General features: G+C 36.9%; 1 protein-coding gene across 1 annotated transcript in view; it reads right to left on the reverse strand.

The window, feature by feature from the left end:
* Window positions 1–304: 304 nt before the first annotated feature.
* MTPN (myotrophin) overlaps window positions 305–20,509 on the reverse strand; it is a 43,284-nt gene continuing 23,079 nt past the window's right edge. The window contains exons 2-4 of the mRNA XM_009332924.1: window positions 18,235–18,348; window positions 16,968–17,051; window positions 305–3,562 (exon numbers count right to left, since the gene is read on the reverse strand). Coding sequence (XP_009331199.1) covers window positions 3,476–3,562; window positions 16,968–17,051; window positions 18,235–18,348 — 285 coding nt within the window. The 3' untranslated portion in view covers window positions 305–3,475. The remainder of the gene's footprint in view (window positions 3,563–16,967; window positions 17,052–18,234; window positions 18,349–20,509) is intronic.

Consider the following 20,509-nt stretch of genomic DNA (forward strand, 5'->3'; position numbering starts at 1 on the left):
TTTAACATAAATAAGAGATCTTCAGTATTACGCGTTACCATTTAAGCAGGAAATGCAGACCACAAGACTAGAAAATTAATCAAACACTCTTTTAAATGGTTGTAATTAAGAAAACCCAAAACAAAACCAACTTGATATATTCAGTTCTCAAAGCAGCTTCCATTCCACATTTATGTCTTATAAGTATCTGAAGATTTTAATCACTGTACATGTGAGCTGGAGCTTAGATGCCTTCCAGACAAATAAAAACTTGTAGCCAGAGATTAATAAAACATAGAAGCAGAAAGGGAAATAACACTCCACATTCTCATATCGCACAATTCAATTTTATTCCATTCATTCTTGCAACACAAACTTAAAAATACTGTATCATTTAGCATTCTGATGTCTATGAACCATGATAATGATGAACCCAACTATGTCAAAACAGTTAACAATGGTGAAAAGAGGAAGTCAAATATCAAAATGCACAGAGCACTAATTTTCTTCCGTCACTGCGTAGAAAGATGATTGTTTATCCATTTACAAAATATAATTAAGACAAGTTCATTTTGAAATTTTGCATGCAACACTGCAATTGCTTGACCTAGGACACTCCATTCTTACCAGCCTCTTCTACAAATAATTCAATGTTATGTTCAAGGATAAAGTTCCATTTAACTATCATACTCCTTTTCCCATTTGCTCCCCCTTAAGAAAAAGGAGCAGAGGGTACAAAATCCAAAATATACTTAAGGTTATAACTTATTCAGCACAAATTCCAAAGGAAAAGGTTTAAGAACAGAGTGGATTTCCAAGTATATACGATTCCAGTCTGACAAAGTATTTAAATTCTGTTTATAGAATGTAAAATAACTTACAGTGTGGTATTTTCATCTAGTTAGGACCTACTCAAAGATACAGGCAGCCACCCATTATTTTTTCCACAATATAGCTAACAAATGAACAAGCCCAGTTTCTAGACAATTACAAAAGCATAAGCTTTTATTATTACTTTTTTTTTTTAAATCCTGGGCAAAATGATCAATCAGCTCTTATGTAGTGCAAAAAAGTATTTCTTCTTTATTAGCCAAACATTAAATGCCATCATCCTTTAATTATCTTGAAAGGCAGCTTGGGTATATATTACAGCCAAATTAACACTTGTCTCACTGCAGTTTGTTTGCATTTTTTTTCCTCAAGTGAAGTAAGAAAAAATAAGGTGTCCACATAATTGTAGAAAAAGGGAGGCAAAATTGCCTCAGTGAATCACCAGAAGAGTTAGTACAAAGATGATGTTTCTTTACTATGATAATGCTCACTTAAATGAGAGTTGAAGGGAAGGGCAGGAAAGAATACAGAGAAAAAAAAACCCAAAACACTATGGCCAGACAACTTGACACTAATCAACACAAAAAACTTGAATAATCAAGTTTTCCACATAAAAGCAGATTGCAGTTTTCTAGACTAGTATTTTAATAGCTAAGTATTTGATAGCATAATATGGAGGCAAATTTATGCCAAAGATGGTTACTTTCATAGCTGAATAAAGAGTTAAACCTATAGTCTGTGTTCACACTATTACAATGACATGACAATCCAGCACTGATCAGAGATAAAAGAGTTCTCTTTAAATAGTCATTAAAAGCACTGTTCACCAAACACGCTTGTTCTTTCATCAGCAGCTCATCAATTGATTTATCACCAATTTCCAACCCTTCTGCTCTTCCTTGCCACACATCTCCAAGAAGCAAAGAGTAATTGCACTGTACAGTTTACAGCCAGAGTTGATTGTTTGCTCCATTGCTTTTCTTATGGGATGTGTACATGTAAATCAGTTTCTGCTCTCCTTTTACAGTCTAAATGCAAGGCTTTTTATAGCTGAGACATTCAATCATAATATGCAACATGATTCAAGTAAAACTAAGTCTCCATTAAATATGAGTGGTAGTCACCAGCCTACTTCTACATATCCTCTCAATTTCAACAGTGATATCAAAATAATATCAGCTACTTTTGTTTAAGAATTCAGCATGAGACATTATATACATTTGCCTTCTGTATTGTGTATGTTATCAGAAAGTTTGAAATCTGTATTCCAAAAAAGAGGAAGATGTATAGTTTGCGGTACACACTTTTCTGTTATAAAACCTGTTACTCGGTTTTGGGTGAATCAGCAGTCTAATGAAAATTTTCAAGATGAAACCAGAAGCTCAGACATTCCTGAGGCCCGTAAGACGTGACGGGAATCCCTACAACATCATTAAATATCTTCCCATGAATCATCAAGGCTGTCATAGTACTGTCATACTTACTGGTATAGTAAATCTTATCTAAAAGTCGATGGTTAATGTGGTATGGTTGCACTGGGAACTTTCAGAACAAGCCCCACATCTTAATGAAATTTAAGAGGTTCATTCAGCCAACAATGAAACACCGATTCAGAGATATGCACAATTGAAAGGTTTTTTTCCTCCAGTAGTAAGAGCAAGTTAAGACTTCTACTTGTACGTCTTCCTGTTCCTAACACCTGAACTTAGAAAGCTTACATGTATTCTAGAAGTTTACAGAAAAGTTTAGCAACAATATTCACCTGATAGGAATGTCTAAATAATTACTGTTCATTTTTCACATTTGACTTGATTATCCTTGCATACCAAACAGCCTGTAGCTTTTGCACGTGTCTATAAATTTTATGCTGACATGGTGAGTAAAGAAATTTCATCTTACAATCCTTTTGGATATAACTACAGTGACATTTTGAACTCTCTCAAAACCAGTTGCTCAAAACGTCTGTCCTGGACTAGAACAAACATGGGAAAGAAAAACCTCAAATTCAAGCATCCAAAAGTACCTTGGAAGATATTCTGGAGTGTAACGCAACCATGCCTCAAGCTGATCTTTTCTGGTTTACTCAAGAGTCAAAAAAAACATTAGTGTGACATCCAATTAGTCAATATAAAGAACAGCTCCAATAACTAGTATCAAAAGTCCTCAAAACTGCAAAGTAAGCTTTAGGCAGAAGAATAAAGCTACCCACTGAGACAGAAGAGAAAAGCAACCCAGCCACCTACTTTACTACACTTCAGATTATGGCAGACACTATTAGCATGGGACTATTGTCTCCTTCACAATTAGTTTCAGGTACATAGCACAGTACTTCCATCTAAAGGAATCTTTCAACAAAAATCTTAGTACTAACCTAGGAGGTTTGCAAGCCAAAAATTCAAGATCATGGTCTGTCTTCCTTCTTCCATTTTCACTAGAAATGGGAAGAGATTGTGCACTGAAAAGAAGTCCTAGAGGGACGCTGTTCATAATAGTTTTCAACCCTCTCCAAACAGATTATCTTTGATACAAGCCCCTAACTAGTCTGATTCATAAGAATTTCCCTCCCCCCAAAGTATTTAGCTGAAGAAGCTGGAAGATGCAAAGAGTGACAGACAGGCAGCAGTGTGAGGCCACAGGAGAGACATTTAAGATATCAGTCCATCCGTCACTGAAGAAGAGTTTTGATTGCCTGGTTGTCAGTGGCTTCAAAGGCAGTTAGTCCATCTGGGCCTTTCACAGTCTTATCAGCACCCTGTAAAGACATTGAGAAGGACTGTCAATTCATAAAGCCAGGCTGTATTAAGTGTGTCACAAAAGTTACTTACCTTGGATAATTATATTGATTACATACAGCTTTTTAGTGCAGTGCATTGTTTTCATTTAGAAACCAAACAGGCAACATTTATATACAAAAACTATTTGGCATGCAGCTAATCTAAATTTCAAAATTTACTTCAGAACTAGGGAAAAAAGTCACATAACCTTTGTCACACAGCAAGTTGCAAGATCAACAAATTATCAATTAATCTTGGATAGAAACAGAAATATTTTTTTTGTTTGTTTCCAGCAACTACTCACATGAATGCAAGAATTCAGTATTACACACCTCTTTGAAATCTATGGTGCAGCAAGCTTTTTCACATGCTAAGTTAAACAGGTAACCTCTGGAAGAGCTTACTTACTAACAAATCATACTATTTTCCTTCTATATCATAAAAGACTATATTCATCTAGGACTGTGCTTCTCTCTCCCATTTTGAAGAAATCCCTATTGCTACATAGAAAAAAACCCCCAAATCATTCCAAGTCCAAAACTGATCAAGTTTGTTTTGAATAAGCTATGCCTACACGTAAAAGGCAACAAGACAGAATAGGGAGGCAACAGGAAGATAGAGGATAACAGAAACGCACCAACTAGACAAGCTGCGGAATAGTAAGCACAATCGCAGCCTCAGTGCCAGAATTATGGAAGAAGAGCAAAAGAGAAGCAAAGAGTGATTAACTAGTCACATTTGTTTTGAGTACTGTGTAGTCATATACATAAAAGTGAAAAAGACTAAATTGTAAATAGGGTAGTTAAATAAAGGGATAAAAGTTATTAGAGAACACAGGACTCACTACAGAGATCAGGAAAGATGTTTCCTGAAAATAAGTTAGATTCCAGAACACCACCTCTTGAGAAGATAGGCAAGTCTCACTTTAAAACACATGTATTTGCTCAATCAAGCGACAGGAAAAACACTGTGGGTGGCAAGAGCATGTACTGCAGAGGTTTGTCTTTAGTTTTATGTATAAACTCTCCATTGAGTAAGTACAAATCTCTTCTCAATTACATTACAAGGAAGGAAGTGCACAGATTAATAGTAAAGGACACCCAATAGTTTAAGAACATAATGGACCTAGAATTTCAAGAGCTTCTTTACCGATAAAAGTTATACACATAAAACCCCACTAAACTTCCATACATAACACCATGTCTGTTCCCAAGACAACTCTCAGCACACTAAACTTCCCATTGTAACTGTTTCTAACATCTAATAAACTGGATCTAACATTACTAGTATTGGCAGCAAATCATACTTTTCATAACACAGAATATTTCCATCTTCGAAACCTCTACTCTCTTTAGTTGTAAATATTCAATCTGTCATTCTAGAAAGATGGCTTTACAGTGGTTTCTAAGGCAGCAGTGCTCATCCTGTGGTCCACCGGCCAAACTGATTCTGTTGCGCTGTTGCAGCCATTCATCTTCCCTGCAGCCCCTAGAGACCCCTCAGTGCAAGACATGAGCTGAACCAACTGTTTTGTTTGGTGGCAGTCAGCTGCGGGACAGGGAGACAGGCTTCTAGGTAGGAAAAGAAAATGGTCTTGAGAACTCCAGTAAAGAATTCGGAGAGGGATACTTATAATTGTAATAATTCTTTCCAGGCAGCTTACTTTATCTAGTACCTTTCAGGTAGCAGAATACAGGCATACATTTGTGCATATGCAATAAATTCACTCCAGTGACAGGAACAATCGTAACATTTACCTCTCTCCTGCCACTATGTAACATCCTTGGCCCAAACAGTATGCAGTATGCTGCAGTATCGCTGTTCTGTTGGGTATGAAGGTGAGCTGAATCGGTCTCTTTCCAAGAAATGATTCATTGGTCATTGCAAACACACACTTAGACTGAAACCACTGAAACCCACTGCTTACAAAACATTTTTCCCCTAAAAATACCCGGAGAGATTTAACAGGTATTCGACAGTTATTATCTTAGTTGGCCTGGGAGAAAAAAGGCTTCTTTTGCAGGTGTTGATTATTTCTACTGGTAGCTAGATAATACTCTCATGCTAGAGTCCATGTGGAAATCAAAAGGGCTTCAAAGCTGTTCTTTGATGTTAAGCTCGGAAAACCTGAAGGAACTTAGGCCTGAAGAAAAATGGAACTATCCAGTAACTGACCTACCAGTATTCATCTTGAACCATAGTTTAAAGAACTTTAACTTATAAAACTCTCCACCAATGTATCAGCATTTAGAGTATAAAAGATGTAACTGTTAACTGAAGTAACTTTAAAGTATAAACAGAACTTTTTGTTTAGGCGTAGGACTGCTTTCCACCCTCATGCACATTTATACTTCAGAAAAGTTACAGACTCGCAAGACCTGAGTTTCTAAACCAGCTTCACCTAATGTAGGATAAGAGGGTCATGACTACCTAAGGAGGACACTGTTTAATAAACTCAGTGTTAACAAATTAGGAAAATGGCCCCTTAGCTAAGCAGAAAGATTCCTGCCTGCATTCAATAGAACGAGAAGGAAATAATAAAGTTCCAGTCAAAAGGACTTTAATTTTCAGAAGTACAACACTGCCTGGAAGCGAGCTTAATGAAAAGTGCATAAAAGTAAAATGATTCCGCAGTATTCTCTACTTTCCCAGAGTAAGCGCTATTAATATTTTATGTTTGTGTTATGTTCTTTTCTTAAAATACACACAGAAATATATATAAACTCTTTCTTTGGCAGGGTAATAACAAATAAGAACATTTGCCCTCTTAAGCCACTGGACAAAGCATAAATGTTAAACATGCTCTGAAGGCAGCACAATGGCTACTAAGGTACACTTGCAGTTCAGGAAAACAAAAACATGAAGGCAGCAGATAAAGGCAATGCAGAGCTGTCACCAAACCCTGTGAAACTGGAGGCGCTTAAAGAAGCTGGTAGACGACTGGTTTATACAGCAAGCAGCAAACTTCCAAAACAAGTTGCCAGATGAAGTTATGGAGGCAGATGTCAGCTTGTTCAAAAAGGATATGGATGAATTCATGGACAACAAATAAACACTTCTTAAAGTGGATAGATGTGTGTACCTCTAAAATCCCCAATACAACAACTATGAATGAGAGGAATAAGTGGGCAGAAGTGGTCAAACTCACAGCTATTCCCAAATGGCATCCTTTGTGCCACCGTCAGAGGAGAAAAAAAAACAGTGCTAAACTGGCTAACTCAATAAGATATTTCTTATAATGCACTTTTAGTAGAAAGCAGAGATCAAATTGCATTAGATACTTTACAAAAAGCAGAACTACTTTGAAAGATGAACAAATGGATGAGATTTGTCACATCTTTTGCGACAAACTTCATCCTCCATTAGAACCATTCAAAACCATTCTGTCATAAACATCAGAACCATTAACTGTCTTTTGTAACATTATATTGGTTACTACACTAAAAAAAATTAAAAATTACAAAATCAAAGATTCTTAAAGAGAAAAAACATAGAACAATTTAATTTTTTTTTATATATATATATCTTTCTGCTTTTCAAATAGGTATCCCTTAAATCCACTATCCCTGAAAAAACTAAAAGCAAAATGAAATACAGCAACTGATGTTGCTTCAGTTCAGTCCTTAGTACTCATTACTTTTTGTTATTTTGTTTTGTAGAAGGCTGGTACGTAACACAAACAAAATAAAAACCTGGTATTTTGGAAGACAATTCAGTTCTGACTTTGTCAAAAACTACTAAAAATTCATTTCCTCCCCAGAGGTAGAATATCTTCCAATATTATTACATAATTTAACATTTTTAATAATACTGAAAAGGCAGAAGTGAAAAAGTGAACACAAGATATGACATTTCTGCTTCACTTGAAGTCACAACATGCTGCAAACCACTTTACTGTTTAAAATTACAAAGGTTATTTTAATATGCTTCAAATTCCTGGAAAAATATTTTAAGATTAATAAAAAGAATTAACTACTGTTAATGTAGTAGTAAGACAAGAAGCCCTACCTTTGAATGTTAAACAGGAAGTGCTTTTTAGACTAAAGCTAATTACTTTCATGTATTACAGTAAGTCAGAGCAAAACAACATTTTCAACTGAAACTCAGATGCCGATAGAGCAGTTTTAGGTATCACTCTGCAAACCTCTATAGGTCTATTCTTGAGGATGCCTACGGTATGATATTCCACACATTTTCATAAATTTGAAAGATATACTAAGATTTCCCGGAAGTATTTCTAGGCTATATACTGTGTAAGTAAGGCTTGATAGTTTAAAAAAATTATGAAAAAGGGCAGTTTTGTAGGAACATGCAAAATGAATTCCTCAAAAGACATGTTTTAAGGATACAGTACCCTGATCTCTAGCCTGACCAAAAAAGTGTGTATTAGAAAAGCATGTCTCAACTCTGACCTAGAGGGTTTACGCTACTGCTGGTAGCCATAGCACCTTAAGATTGAATCCATTCTACTTTAGTAAATTCACCCATCCCTTGCTGAGGGCAGTAAAAACCATCTTCACCCATTGTGTATTTCAGTACTTGGGATCTTTCAATTTTTGAGGATTGATATGATGCTGTATTATTACCTACTGGTAATAGTAGGTTAAGTAAGTTTTTTGGAGGCTGATCTAGCATGCATGTAGCAGCTGTTTGTTAATCTAAACATTAAAATCTTGTGCCCAAATGGAAGGTCAAGTCTTTCCTAACGTACAGAAAAGTTTTAAGTATAAAACCTCACTTTTTTTTTTCCCCACTCAAGTATGTTTTACAGTTTTATAATGTATGGGCGATTTCATAGGTTCATAGACTATCTCAAGTTGGAAGGGACCCATAAGGATCATTGAGTCCAACTCCCTGCTCCTCGCAGGACAACGTTGGAGCTTTAATCCCTACAGGTTTGGAAGGAGTGACACTATTTGAATATTTTAAACATGCCAACAAAAACTTTGGTTTTGATCTTTAAGTTTAATTTACCACACTATCAATGTTTTGGTTCAGTTGATATTGGGCAGGCCTGAACCATCAGAGACGAACACAACTGTGCTATAGTGAAAACCATTTAATGAATCCAATCTGTCAAAATCATGATAGCAATTGATTATGGCTGATCACTATGATTAGCACAACAGCAGTGCTTGAAAACACTCCATCATTTGTAACCTCAACTTTTGAAGTTTTCAAACTGCATCTAAGTTTCTTATAGTGTAATAAATTGAACCGAGCATTGCTGATTCCAAAATTAAAACATCTGAACAAGGCATCAGGAAGTCCTCACTGAAATGCTAACTTCAGAAGAAAGTGTGTAATAATGGCCCTTTTGAGAAACTACCTTTGTAAGAGTATAATATATCTACCCTTAAGTCATGTTAGCTGTTTATCAGTAATCCTATGTACACACTGTAATTATGAGAACAGAGTCATATAACTATTTCATTTTGTTTTAAACAATGCAAGTTGTTTTATTTATGCAAAAAACCTGTATGTTGGTTATATCTGTTTTTTCGTATTGGAAGAAATATCCGAACTTGAATACCAACACAAATTATGGTAATGTGTGAAGCTACAGTTCAAAGTACTTTAATCATAAACCCATCATTCAATTCAAAATGTTTTTTTGCTATGCTTCACAAATAAAAAAGCAAATAAAACCAAAATATTGGGGGTTAAATCCATGCAACCATTACAATAGGTCAACACTTGGAAAAAAAACACACAAAAAACTAAACCTAAAACCTTGTCAGCAACTTCAATATTGAACAAAGGATTTACTAAAGAGTAAAAACAGCATTATAGAGCTGTTTGCTTTCTAAAGCTGCAAAATGGCTACTTAAACCTACTGGAGTACTCATTTGCAACCACTAATGAATATTAAAATCACATTTCAAACGCTTCCTGTAAAACACACCAGGAAATTCCATCAAATGATTCTTCACAGTACTTAATTCACCATTTTTGATTAATGTACTTTCCAAGGTCAAACCAAATGTTATGGGATTACCTGCCTTTCACAGAAGATCACACTTTAAACACTTGCAGGATTCCAAGAAGAAACTTAGAGCTACATCACTCTGTTTAGGGAGCTCTTAATACCCCTCTAGAGGCAGCAGTTTGAAAAGCTAGAGTAAGTGTTATAACACAGACAAGATTAAGGAAGGAACTCTCTTGCAGTTTTCATATTGCTCCAGTTTTAATGTGTAGCCAAATGCCACAGGATCACCAGGTAGTTTAGAAAATGTTAACTATGTCATAATTTGGAGCCACGGTTGACTCAAGACAGAATTTAATGCATTCTTTGGGGGGGGAGGGGAGGGGAGGGAAGAGGCAGGAAGTAAGATCTATGAAGTCTAAACTTATCGAAAAGTAATCAATTCCAGTTCCCTGGAAATGCACAGGATACATAGGAGCATGGTATACTCTGTTTCGGCAGGCATAATATTCTAGGCTTTCATACTTCTACCAGTGAATCCCCTTCTCATTGAGCATGCAGCTACAGCTCCTTTTTCAATCATCTATTTCACTTCACTTCTCACCTCCTTAAAGTCTCATCCCACCTGAAGTTATAGCTGAATGTTACTTTCCATACAAAGGTCAAACCCATTGTTATTAACCCAAATTGGTATTTAGATTTTGCCCAGCCCATTTCTACATAAAGATTTTTAGTATTTATTTTCATTGCTAAAATAAAGCAATGAGAAGCTTTCTTTTCTTAGAAAATGCATATGTTTAATTACAAATACATTTCCCAGGCAATGAAACTGTGCATGCAAACAACAGGATTTCCTGTGATCAGGTACTTCCAAACAGAGGCCTCCCAACATAAGCTTCTAGTCAAATTTAAATTTCCACAGATCTTATACTGCACAGTTAAGGAATACAGACTTGCATGGAAACAAAAAAAGGAATACAGCTGTGGCAAAAGTTATGCAAGGGCTAGATAACCTTTAGCCTTGACTATTTTATTTTCTTTTTCCAGAAAAGAAGTTGTAAGGATGCATTAATCCTTCAGATACGACAATATCCCAGGAACCTGCTGTGAAACTACAATAGCTGGTGTTTCTTTAACTTACCAAAACTAATAAAAATCAAACCAGGCTTTCAAAATGATGATGACAAATAGGCTTGCAAAAATATTTTCCCCACAGTTCATCAGGAATAAACATGAAGTTTGGTAATGGAAAGAAAGAGACTACGTGTGCCTTTGCAACTAATAGTATAAGGCAAGTGTGGGTACAAGGGACACTACAGGGCTAAGTAAAGGGACTTCAGCTTCATTCTTCCCACCTGTTCCATGTCTCTTATCCCCAAATTTCATCTGAAATTCATCCATCCCTTACAAAAACAGCGCCACAAAGACAGCTGAGCAAGCATTTAGTATGCAGCAACAAGCAAATACCATCTGCCATTTACAAAGGAACAACACAGAGACTAGGTGAATAGTAAAACAGAGAAACTGGGTTCTGTTGTACATCTACAAAAACTGTAATCAAACCCAGAAGACCACCCTCTGGAACAGGCAGGTCACACTGCAAAAGCACTGAAAGAATTTCTAAGGCAGCAGCTGAAGTGAAGCTGAAGATACCTCGGTTCTGTCTCTTGATTTGCCACCAGTGTTTCTCCAATTCCATAAACTAACACAAGGAACTAAATCAGCAACAGAACTTTAATTTGGAGGCCTCAATTGGCAGGAAACTAACTACAGAAAATTAACTTGCAATAGGGACAAATGAACAGGGCAAATGCCAGGCCTGTTGCAAGGAAGCAGTAGGAATATGCAGGTAAGAGTATTAAGAGACTGAACAGTATCACCTGTTCTGCAGGCAACTAACCTTTGCATTGGCTTAGCTGCAACATGGGACTGCAGCCTAACATTGGTAGACAGCGTGCTCATCTCACTCACTGATGGGACAGTATGGCAAGAAAGACTGAGTACAAGCACTCCTTCACCCTTATGTGATTAAAACTGCCACAGAACACCACAAATTAAACTTCTGAAGACAACTCAAGTATCTGGCTGGGCAGATATAAACATGACTGCACATTGGCTGTATGTTACAAAGCATCCAGTGGAAATGCCTGCTTAATTAGCCCCCCCCTTATTATCCCCCCCCCCCCATCTCCACAGACCCACGTCAATCCTGACAAGGTTACTGATGAGGTTTGTTTGTTTTTTTTTGCAAGGCCTTGCTGGATTCCTCACCCATTTCCAAATGCTGCCTTACAAAATCCATTTTAGGGGACTGGTTATAGTGTAGAGACTCCTTATATCATTGAATGTTTTGTCTTGTCAAACTACAGCCTCAAAAACTGCTTTAACACTAGAATATTTCAAATTGCCCAAGGAAAGGACCATTTATAGATCATATACCACAATTTTCCACTTTGTTTCTTCAGAAAGCAGTATATTAAATTATATCTCCCTACAGTTATGAATGCCCAAAACAAAGTTATTCAAGTTAAGAGTTAAGGTTGCTACTAAGATCCTTTGGATTTTCAGAAAGGAGTTTATTTTATATAAATCCAAGCCCCTGAGAGCCACGAGATTCAGATACAGGGTATGCAATGCAACACAACTCTCCCTCGAACAGTAATTTTATTCAGAAGCTGACCAAACCTAGCCACAGCTTCCATAATGGCGGTGATACTACGACATGGCAAACAATGTACAGTTCTATTCCAGTGACTTGAACTCCAGCATAATGGAAAGTTGAATATATTAAGGAATGGCAGACTGATGGAAGGTCTTCGAGAACAAGTCAGACAACTACAACAGCGGCATTCTTAAAAATGACTTGAAGATAACCTCTTGGGGTCCCTTCTAGACTTTTTAAAAATGATTTAATCTGCATGTTAGATGTAGTCCAACCTGATTTATCTATACTTTTCCTCAACATATTCCTACAAATACTGCAGAATAAAAGTAGAAAGTTCTGCTTTTGAGACAGAGGGCTTGTCCAAGGTATCACCCTGCTATGGTACTGTCAAACCAGATTGCTGCTTCAGGGAGCTCTTGAAAATTTGAAACATCTCTCTCCCTCCACTGTCTTCACGTAAAACTTCACATGTGCACAGTTCCCAGAGGAAGCCTGCTTCCTGAGAAGCTGTGAAACCATTTGCTTCTGACACATTGCTAACTCCAGTGAATGAGAACTGGTTATCTGGTTGGTGCAATAGCAAGAATGGCTGGGAGCACTACTTGGAAGTTAGAATTGGCTTTCTACCACTTCTCAAAAGATATCAAAATGACAAAGAGCTAGTAGTTTAGGACTAAGAGCAACAGCTTTAGTTTTGTTCCTGTAGTCACTCCAAATGTAGTGTAACAGTTAAGTTTTCCATAAGAAAGGAAAATACAGTTAGTGTTACCTGTGTGTCCAATAAATGAATATAATTAGCATAACAATTCTTGCTTTAATATAAGAAAAAACTAAATTGGTCCATCAGCTTTATAATTAATAACTGAGCTTCTGAGAAAAGAAGCATCTTCTCTCCAGACTAATGAAAGAACTATCTTTTAACTTGTCTTTACAGTGTCCATTCTGAACTCTTATGCTGAAAAGGGTGATAAGGAACAGAATTAGAACTATTTCAAGTCATCCTAGCACCCTATGCTAACCTTGAAAATTTTCCCCCAACTTTCCAGTAAAAGAGCAATGTATATGAAGGACAAAGCCTGACACATCACACCCAATGGATCAGCCAGATTTCAATGGATTATTAAAAGCTTTGTAGCCCAGTTGTCATAACTACATGCCTAAAAAATCCTAATCCTCAACTCTTTCTTTTTATGACCTTAAATATTCCACCACATTTCAAATGCAGATCTGTGTAAAGCCATCACAGGTGCTGGAGCATGTCCAAAGAGCAGCAATGAAGCTGGTGAATGGTCTAGAGCACAAGTCTTATGAGGAGCGGCTGAGGGAACTGGGGTTGTTTAGCTTGGAGAAAAGGAGGCTCAGGGGAGACCTTATTGCACTCTACAACTACCTGAAAGGAGGTTGTAGCAAGGTGGGTGTCGGTCTCTTCTCCCAAGTAACAAGCGATAGGATGAGAGGCAATGGCCTCAAGTTGCACCAGGGGAGGTTTAGATTGGACATGAGGAAAAATTTCTTCACCGAAAGGGTTGTCAAGCACTGGAACAGGCTGCCCAGGGAAGTGGTTGAGTCACCATCCCTGGAGGTATTTAAAAGACATGTAGCTGTGGCGCTTAGGGACATGGTTTAGTGCTGGACTTGATAGTGTTAGGTTTACGGTTGCACTGGATCTTAAGGGTCTTTTCTAACCTAAGTGATTCTACAATTCTATCAGTTCAGCTGTATACGGGCTGCCAGTGATTCCCAGATAAACCACCAGCCTTCACTATTCCAAAAAGTCATTTGTATTTTAGACACAGTGTCATCACAACGTTCAACTTCCATGTATGATAAGCATTAGCTAAGAACCCCAAAACAGTCCTTTCTGAGGAATAACAAGAGTAACAAACTGTGCTTTATCACAGGAAAGCCTTGTTGAAAGTTATGTGAAATTGCATAAAACAAATTGCTGCTTTAAGGGACAACAGTTGGTGTAACGACTTGAAACTATTAGTATCATCTACAGAAAATTGTATTAGTCACGTGACATGTACATTAAAAACTTTTGTAGAGACTGAACTAATAAGAGCCAGCATAGGTCCCCCAGTACTTTTCAAGTTAAGCTCTTAGGAGTATAAACTCTTTCTAATATGAGCTTAGAAGAAGCTTGGCTGTGTTTCACTGTGCAACTGCATGATCACCAGTATCAACAACAGAAAGCACAGGTTTGCAGCAGCCCAGGCTACTTCAGCTTAAGACCAAGGGGCCACTCTAATCATTCTAGTCAGTTTAAGAACTTAGAATCTTGATTCAGTGTCTCTACTATTTACATGTATTTATTATCCTCTGAAAGTGAATTATGCCCAAATACTTTTAATGCTTTTACTGCTTTCAGTGGAAGATTGTTTAAAGAATGGCTCTGTGGTCACACTACATGAAAGAGTAACCAGCTTACTTTCATCAGATGAATGAATCTTCTACAGTATCAGAAAGTTTACAAAAATCCTGGATTCTTCATATTTGGTACTTTTATTAAGGTATATTTTTTTGTATTTTATGTCCAATTAACGTGTGAAACATTTTTTTTGAACACCCCTCCTCCTCTCAAGGGCTCAAAAGTCTCACAATAAAAGGTTTACAAACATCCCCACGATTCATATACTGTAGAAGGCAGTACAGAATGTCAGCTTAAAACAATTCAATTTCCAAATCAACAGCTGCATCCAACAGAATTATTTATATTAAATCTAATCTTAGCAGGTGAAGAGGAACAATCTTATTCCTTATATAATTTTAACTTGATCAAACTGCTAACTTTTTTATATTTGTGGTATGCAAGCAGACTAAGGAGACATGCATCACTGTTCATCGGTTCTCAAAACTTGTGAAAGTACAAAAAAATAATTTTTGTTTTCCTGTTAAAAAAATACATTAAGGAGGTTATTGACTTCTAGTCCAACAGCTTAAGGAATATTCTATGACAGAGGCCACATATGCAAGAGATCAACTAACAGGGTAAATGAAGGCAGCTGAAAGTAGATACATGCAAAATAATGAAGCTTCTTAGCAGTAAGTAGAAGTGTAGTATTTACAAAAGCAACAAAGAACAGCTTTGAAGAAAAATCTTAAATATATTGGTCCATCATTTGCATTTGCAGTTCCACTATTTACATACACTAGTATCAGACATTCAATATTTGTCCTGCATTTGGAGTAACAATAAATACACCCCACTCCAAAAGTAACTAGGAAGAACATTAAACAGTCAAAGTAAAACAGTCAGTAATTTTTAGAACTTTCAATAAGGGTTGAACTACCCGGTCTCCCAGGTATCTGCTATCAGAGAACATATGAAATCAGACTACATTACAAAGAAGATGTGACAACAGATGTTCAAACAAGGGTTATAACTGTATTAAGAGAAAGAACAACCTCTTAATAGAAGATCTGCCTCAAACAGAATGAGCTGATGAGCAAAGTTCCAGTTCATAAATATTTCATCAGCTAGGCCATGTGAATAGAAGCAGATGTGGTACAACATTTAGCTCTGCATGAAGAAATCTGAAAATATAAGCTTTCCCAAACTACCCAGATGCAGTAACATTTTTCTAACCTCATCCCCTAGTCCAAGTTCTTGTAACATTCTGCACATCTTTGTAAGATTGCCTCATCTTTATGGCTGTTGAACTTAACCAATTCCATTCAAACTGTACTAAGTATAGAGATCAATACATTTTCTCAAGACAGACTACAATGAATGCACAACCCAATTGTCTATTGCCAGACAATTCATGTGTCAACTCAAGTTTTGAGGCATCTTATTTATTATTTGAGAACTTATTTAGAATGCAAAACACTTCAAAACAAAAATGGAAAGAAATACAACATGGGATAAAGGATACCTTTTTTTGTAATGGGTATATAATGATCCTAAATGAAGGATCGGTCCTCACAACAAATTTAAGCAAGTCAGATGCACCATTTGAATCCTAAATTAACAGTCACAGCATTTCTTCACAGATAGGCATAACTAACATTAGGCAGGATCAGAGAAGTGAAAAAAAGTGAAATTCATGCAGCATTAAGGCAGTTAAGGAAAACCATTTTACCTTGGAAGTGGCATATGAAAACATTACACGGCATGGAATCCTTTGGCCAAATGATTTAAGTGGGTTCATATACTGGAAATGCACTGTTAACCTCCTTTTTTCAAAGTAAGTGAGGTGTAACAAAAACGGGCACATATGAATGCTTGAATTAACTACTGCTTTGTAAAATGGATCACCTTTGTAATATGAATCAAAGGGAGAACAGAAACAGATTAAGCTTATTCTCCCCAGGACAAAATTTACAAGCTCTGTAACAGATAAAGCTTGTCTTCCTACTTTTACTTCCCCTCACTCTGCCAGCCCAGATGGGTTTTCAGTCATCTGGCAAAAGCAGAGGGAAGCCGCACCTCTGAGCAACTTCACAGTGGAGACTCCATCACATGAAACACTTCAGCGGCTGCCAAAGCTAAATCCCACTCTCCTCACGTCTGCTGAAGGAATGCATTGTTTTTCTTGCCTGATTTGCTGTTAATTGCTCTCTAGCTGGAGCTCACAATACTCTTAGTGGTCACTATTACTTTTGCTACACTGCAAAAGTCCTGGAACTTTCTCCTTCAACTATCTTCATAATCAGAGTACCCTCTCTGGTTTAGCAACAAACAGCATTTGTTTGATGTTCTGAACTTACCTGGAGCATCATAATCTTAAGAAAAATCATAGTAATACACTTTGCTAATGGATAACTTGTTCTAAACATGGTATCTCACCTTTGACAGAAGCAATTTCACACAGGAAACATGGCCCTCATAGACTGCTGATAGGAGTGGTGTGATATTATGTTTGTCTGGAGCCTGTAAATTGAGACACAGTTACTTGAAGCACAATTTCACACAGCATTAAAAGGTTTCACTTAACTTTTTAATTTTGTTTTGTTAACAGTAGCGTGAAGGTAAGGATTTAAGAATATTATCCAGAAATGCATTCCCTCAGAAGTTTTTTTACTCTCCTTTTTAAAAAGAAGAGTCATTGTTTAAAAAACAGTGAGGTAACAGCAAGATATTTCTTCCATAAGACTTCCAGGTATCCCAATGTTTATCTATTTTTTTTTAGGCCAATGACAGAAATTGCAGGGCTGCAGCTGACAAATTTTGCCCAATTTAAAAACAGTACTCCTAACTCTCACATTTCTCAGCCAGCCTGACTTCAGAAACCAGTTTTGGCTGAAACATTGTTTGGGCTGTCTTCTCCTCTCTAAACTATAGTCCTGGAAAAAATAAGAAATGGAGCAACTGAAATGTTCTTATTTTTTCCTCCATTTTTTCTTCCTCTCCAGCTAGAACTCCTGAGGAAGAGATAATCTTTCCAGACACCAAGGAAAAAATCCAAGCCATTTTGTTAAGGACTAAAGCTGTGTTGTACCTTAACTTTCAAGACAAGTATTCCAAAGCACAGCATTTGGGGTGTATGGTTAAAGTATTTAGAAACTTCACTTTATGGAGAACTACACTATTTTGAAGTGCCAATACAGCCCAGCCAAGTCTTTTCACGACAAAAAGCCACGCATTTCAAGCTACAACAAAATGACTAAGTTTGTACAAGAATGTCTCCCAAAAAGAGAGAAGCACACCGATTTAAACAGTCGATCCTGCCCTGGCCAAGGATGCATTGCACTGTCTTCTGAAGTCCCTTCCAACAGATGTAATATGCATTTCATGCAAACTTTCTTTAGATGTGATTACTGGATTTATTTTTCTAATCATGGTCAAACTAAATAAACTTTTTTATAGCTACAAACAACTTTTCCTAGTGTGTCCAAAAAGAATAGAAACATTTAATAAACATAATTTTAAGCTTCTAACCTCTAGGAGACCACCTCTAAAATATTTTTAAATGCATCAAATTGTTTAGTTTGATCTAAGTCTTTCAGTAACCATTTAGGCACTTATACCAATTCTTTATGTGTGTGTGTTGGGGGGATGGGGGGAGGAGAAGACCCTAAGACCCTAACATCTGTTTGCAAATTGATGTACATACATTAATATCAGCTCCTTTCAATAGCAGAAATTCCAGAATCTCAAGCTGTCCACAGTCTGCTGCATAGTGAAGAGGCTTCCTCCCACCTTCAAGTGTCCGGTTGACATCTTCACCCTTCAATGTAAACATAATCTAATAAGCAAAATTTTAGAGCTAACACACCAAGAGCAGCTTGAAAAAAATCCAACGCCTTCAAATCTGCTGAAGAATGTTCCATCCAAATATTTAAGTAATTGCCCAAGGAAAATGAAAATTAAGTTGCTTGATTTCCTTTCCCTCATCTATGCATTTAAGACTGTAAGATAACCTTGGCCCTTCCTTCCACACTGCATCTCAAGTGTAGTGAGTACCCAAGTGCACTAGGTAACTCATGCGATTTAAAAAAACCCAAAACATTAGAGCTTGTAAAAAAAATGCTCACATTTGCTCATTTTGCTTCTCCTTCCCCCAGTTGGGATCCTAGTTATCTGGCTAAGTTACTTTACCTGCTTCTACACATATTGAAGTTTTGCACACTGAGAAACCAGATGCATAGAAATAAGTCAGCATCATAGCTACTAGCAAGTGAGTACAGACCATCCATAACTTAAAACCCAATTATGAAACTGTCCATTCTGTTTTATAAATAGCACCTGCCAATTCTACATGACAAAAAAGTCTGAAGACAGTCAACCAAATCAGGACACAGGAAGTTGTATTCTAATGCCACTCGTACTAGTGGATTGAGACATCTCTTAAGGCGTAAACAAAATTTAATTTAGTGAGTGCCTAATCAGCTTTGTTTCTTCACCTTGGGTTGTGCAACTGAGGATAAACTCATTTGCTGCACTTCAGTAATGATGAGAAGTCACTGGAACCCAAATATTGACAAGCTACGTGGTAAGTGACTTCTTGTTCATATGTGCAAGTAATGTTAGTATTTTAGGTAGTGGCTAAATTTAGCATCATACCTCAAGTCCTGCATCTCCACAGAAAAACAATCAGAAGAATTTCAGCTGCAGCACCAATTCATACTTCTCTACTGAGCCCCTGCAGTTCCCTCACTCCTGCCCCAAATCTCTAGGAAAGTTCACAGAATAGACAGCTTGACATATATCTTCCAGATATCACCTCGCTTCTAAGAACAGAAGAGGAGATTGTCAGAAGGAAATCTTATTCTGCATTTGATGTTCTATATTATCAGTTTCATACTACCAGCCAAACAACAAGACGACCTCAGAATTCTCCTCTCCTATCAATACAATATTCAATTCTTCTCCTAATACACTCTGCTGAAAGTCAGAGCAACACAACCGTGCTTAAACTTCAGGTGTTTAAAGTCAAAACACCGTGCATTCTGTGGTCTCAGAGGTCAGAACCTGGTTCTCACACCATTGAAGGTTCTGGCTTCAAAGTAGCATGAAGTAGCAGCAAGTAACACAATGAAAAAAACTGCAACTGCTGTTACTGACCCTGAAATATGGCTATGGCTTCTGAAGCGTGTTGGACATCAGGAAAAATATAGCTTTACTTTTATGTATGATTTTCAGAACAGCAACAAGTTGCACTTCTAAACAAAGTCCAGCTTTAGCTATGTGGACTACCAACACTGTACAATAGTTTATAAAGTAAAATTCCAATACGACTAACTGAAGGTCTAACTCTTTACCTGCAACAACTTTACTGGTAAACAGTATTGTGATGTAACTTCTCTTTTGCTGAATTTCAGTACAAAACGTTGGCGGGGCTATGTTAACAACTGTGTTCCAATTAAAAAAATCATCCAGATCACAGTACACTAACAGCATATACTTAGCTTATCTAGGAAGTTAAGCTCTACCCATATTCTTATTCACACCTTGCCACTTCCCGTCAATTTAAAAAACAACTGGCATTTAAATAACACATGATGTTTACAGATCCATAAGGACTGGGATTCATAAGTTTAGGAAGTCAACCATGTAAAAGCCATGCAATCACTACCTCAAAACAGGCTCTAAGAAGTCCTGTAATGTTTGATGCATGCCAAGACATGGTAAATAAGGGGGTAAAGGAGAAGGACAAGCAAGCTAAGTCCTGGGGTAGCACAAAGTAAAGCTACAAAGTTCACATTCAGAAAGGAATTTAGAATCATCATGTCTTAAGATTAAGACAGTCCAACAAAGCTCCCCTTCCTTTAGCTTATAAATATTGTTTGGCTTATTGGCTTACACTATAGGATTTTTTTTTTCTTTTTGAAGAATATACCACAGATCCCTCTGTTCTCTCCTAAGCTAGCTGTGGAATAAATTCCTGC

Source organism: Pygoscelis adeliae, unplaced genomic scaffold (genome assembly GCF_000699105.1).
Source record: "Pygoscelis adeliae isolate BGI_AS28 unplaced genomic scaffold, ASM69910v1 Scaffold38, whole genome shotgun sequence".
Classification (NCBI taxonomy): domain Eukaryota; kingdom Metazoa; phylum Chordata; class Aves; order Sphenisciformes; family Spheniscidae; genus Pygoscelis; species Pygoscelis adeliae.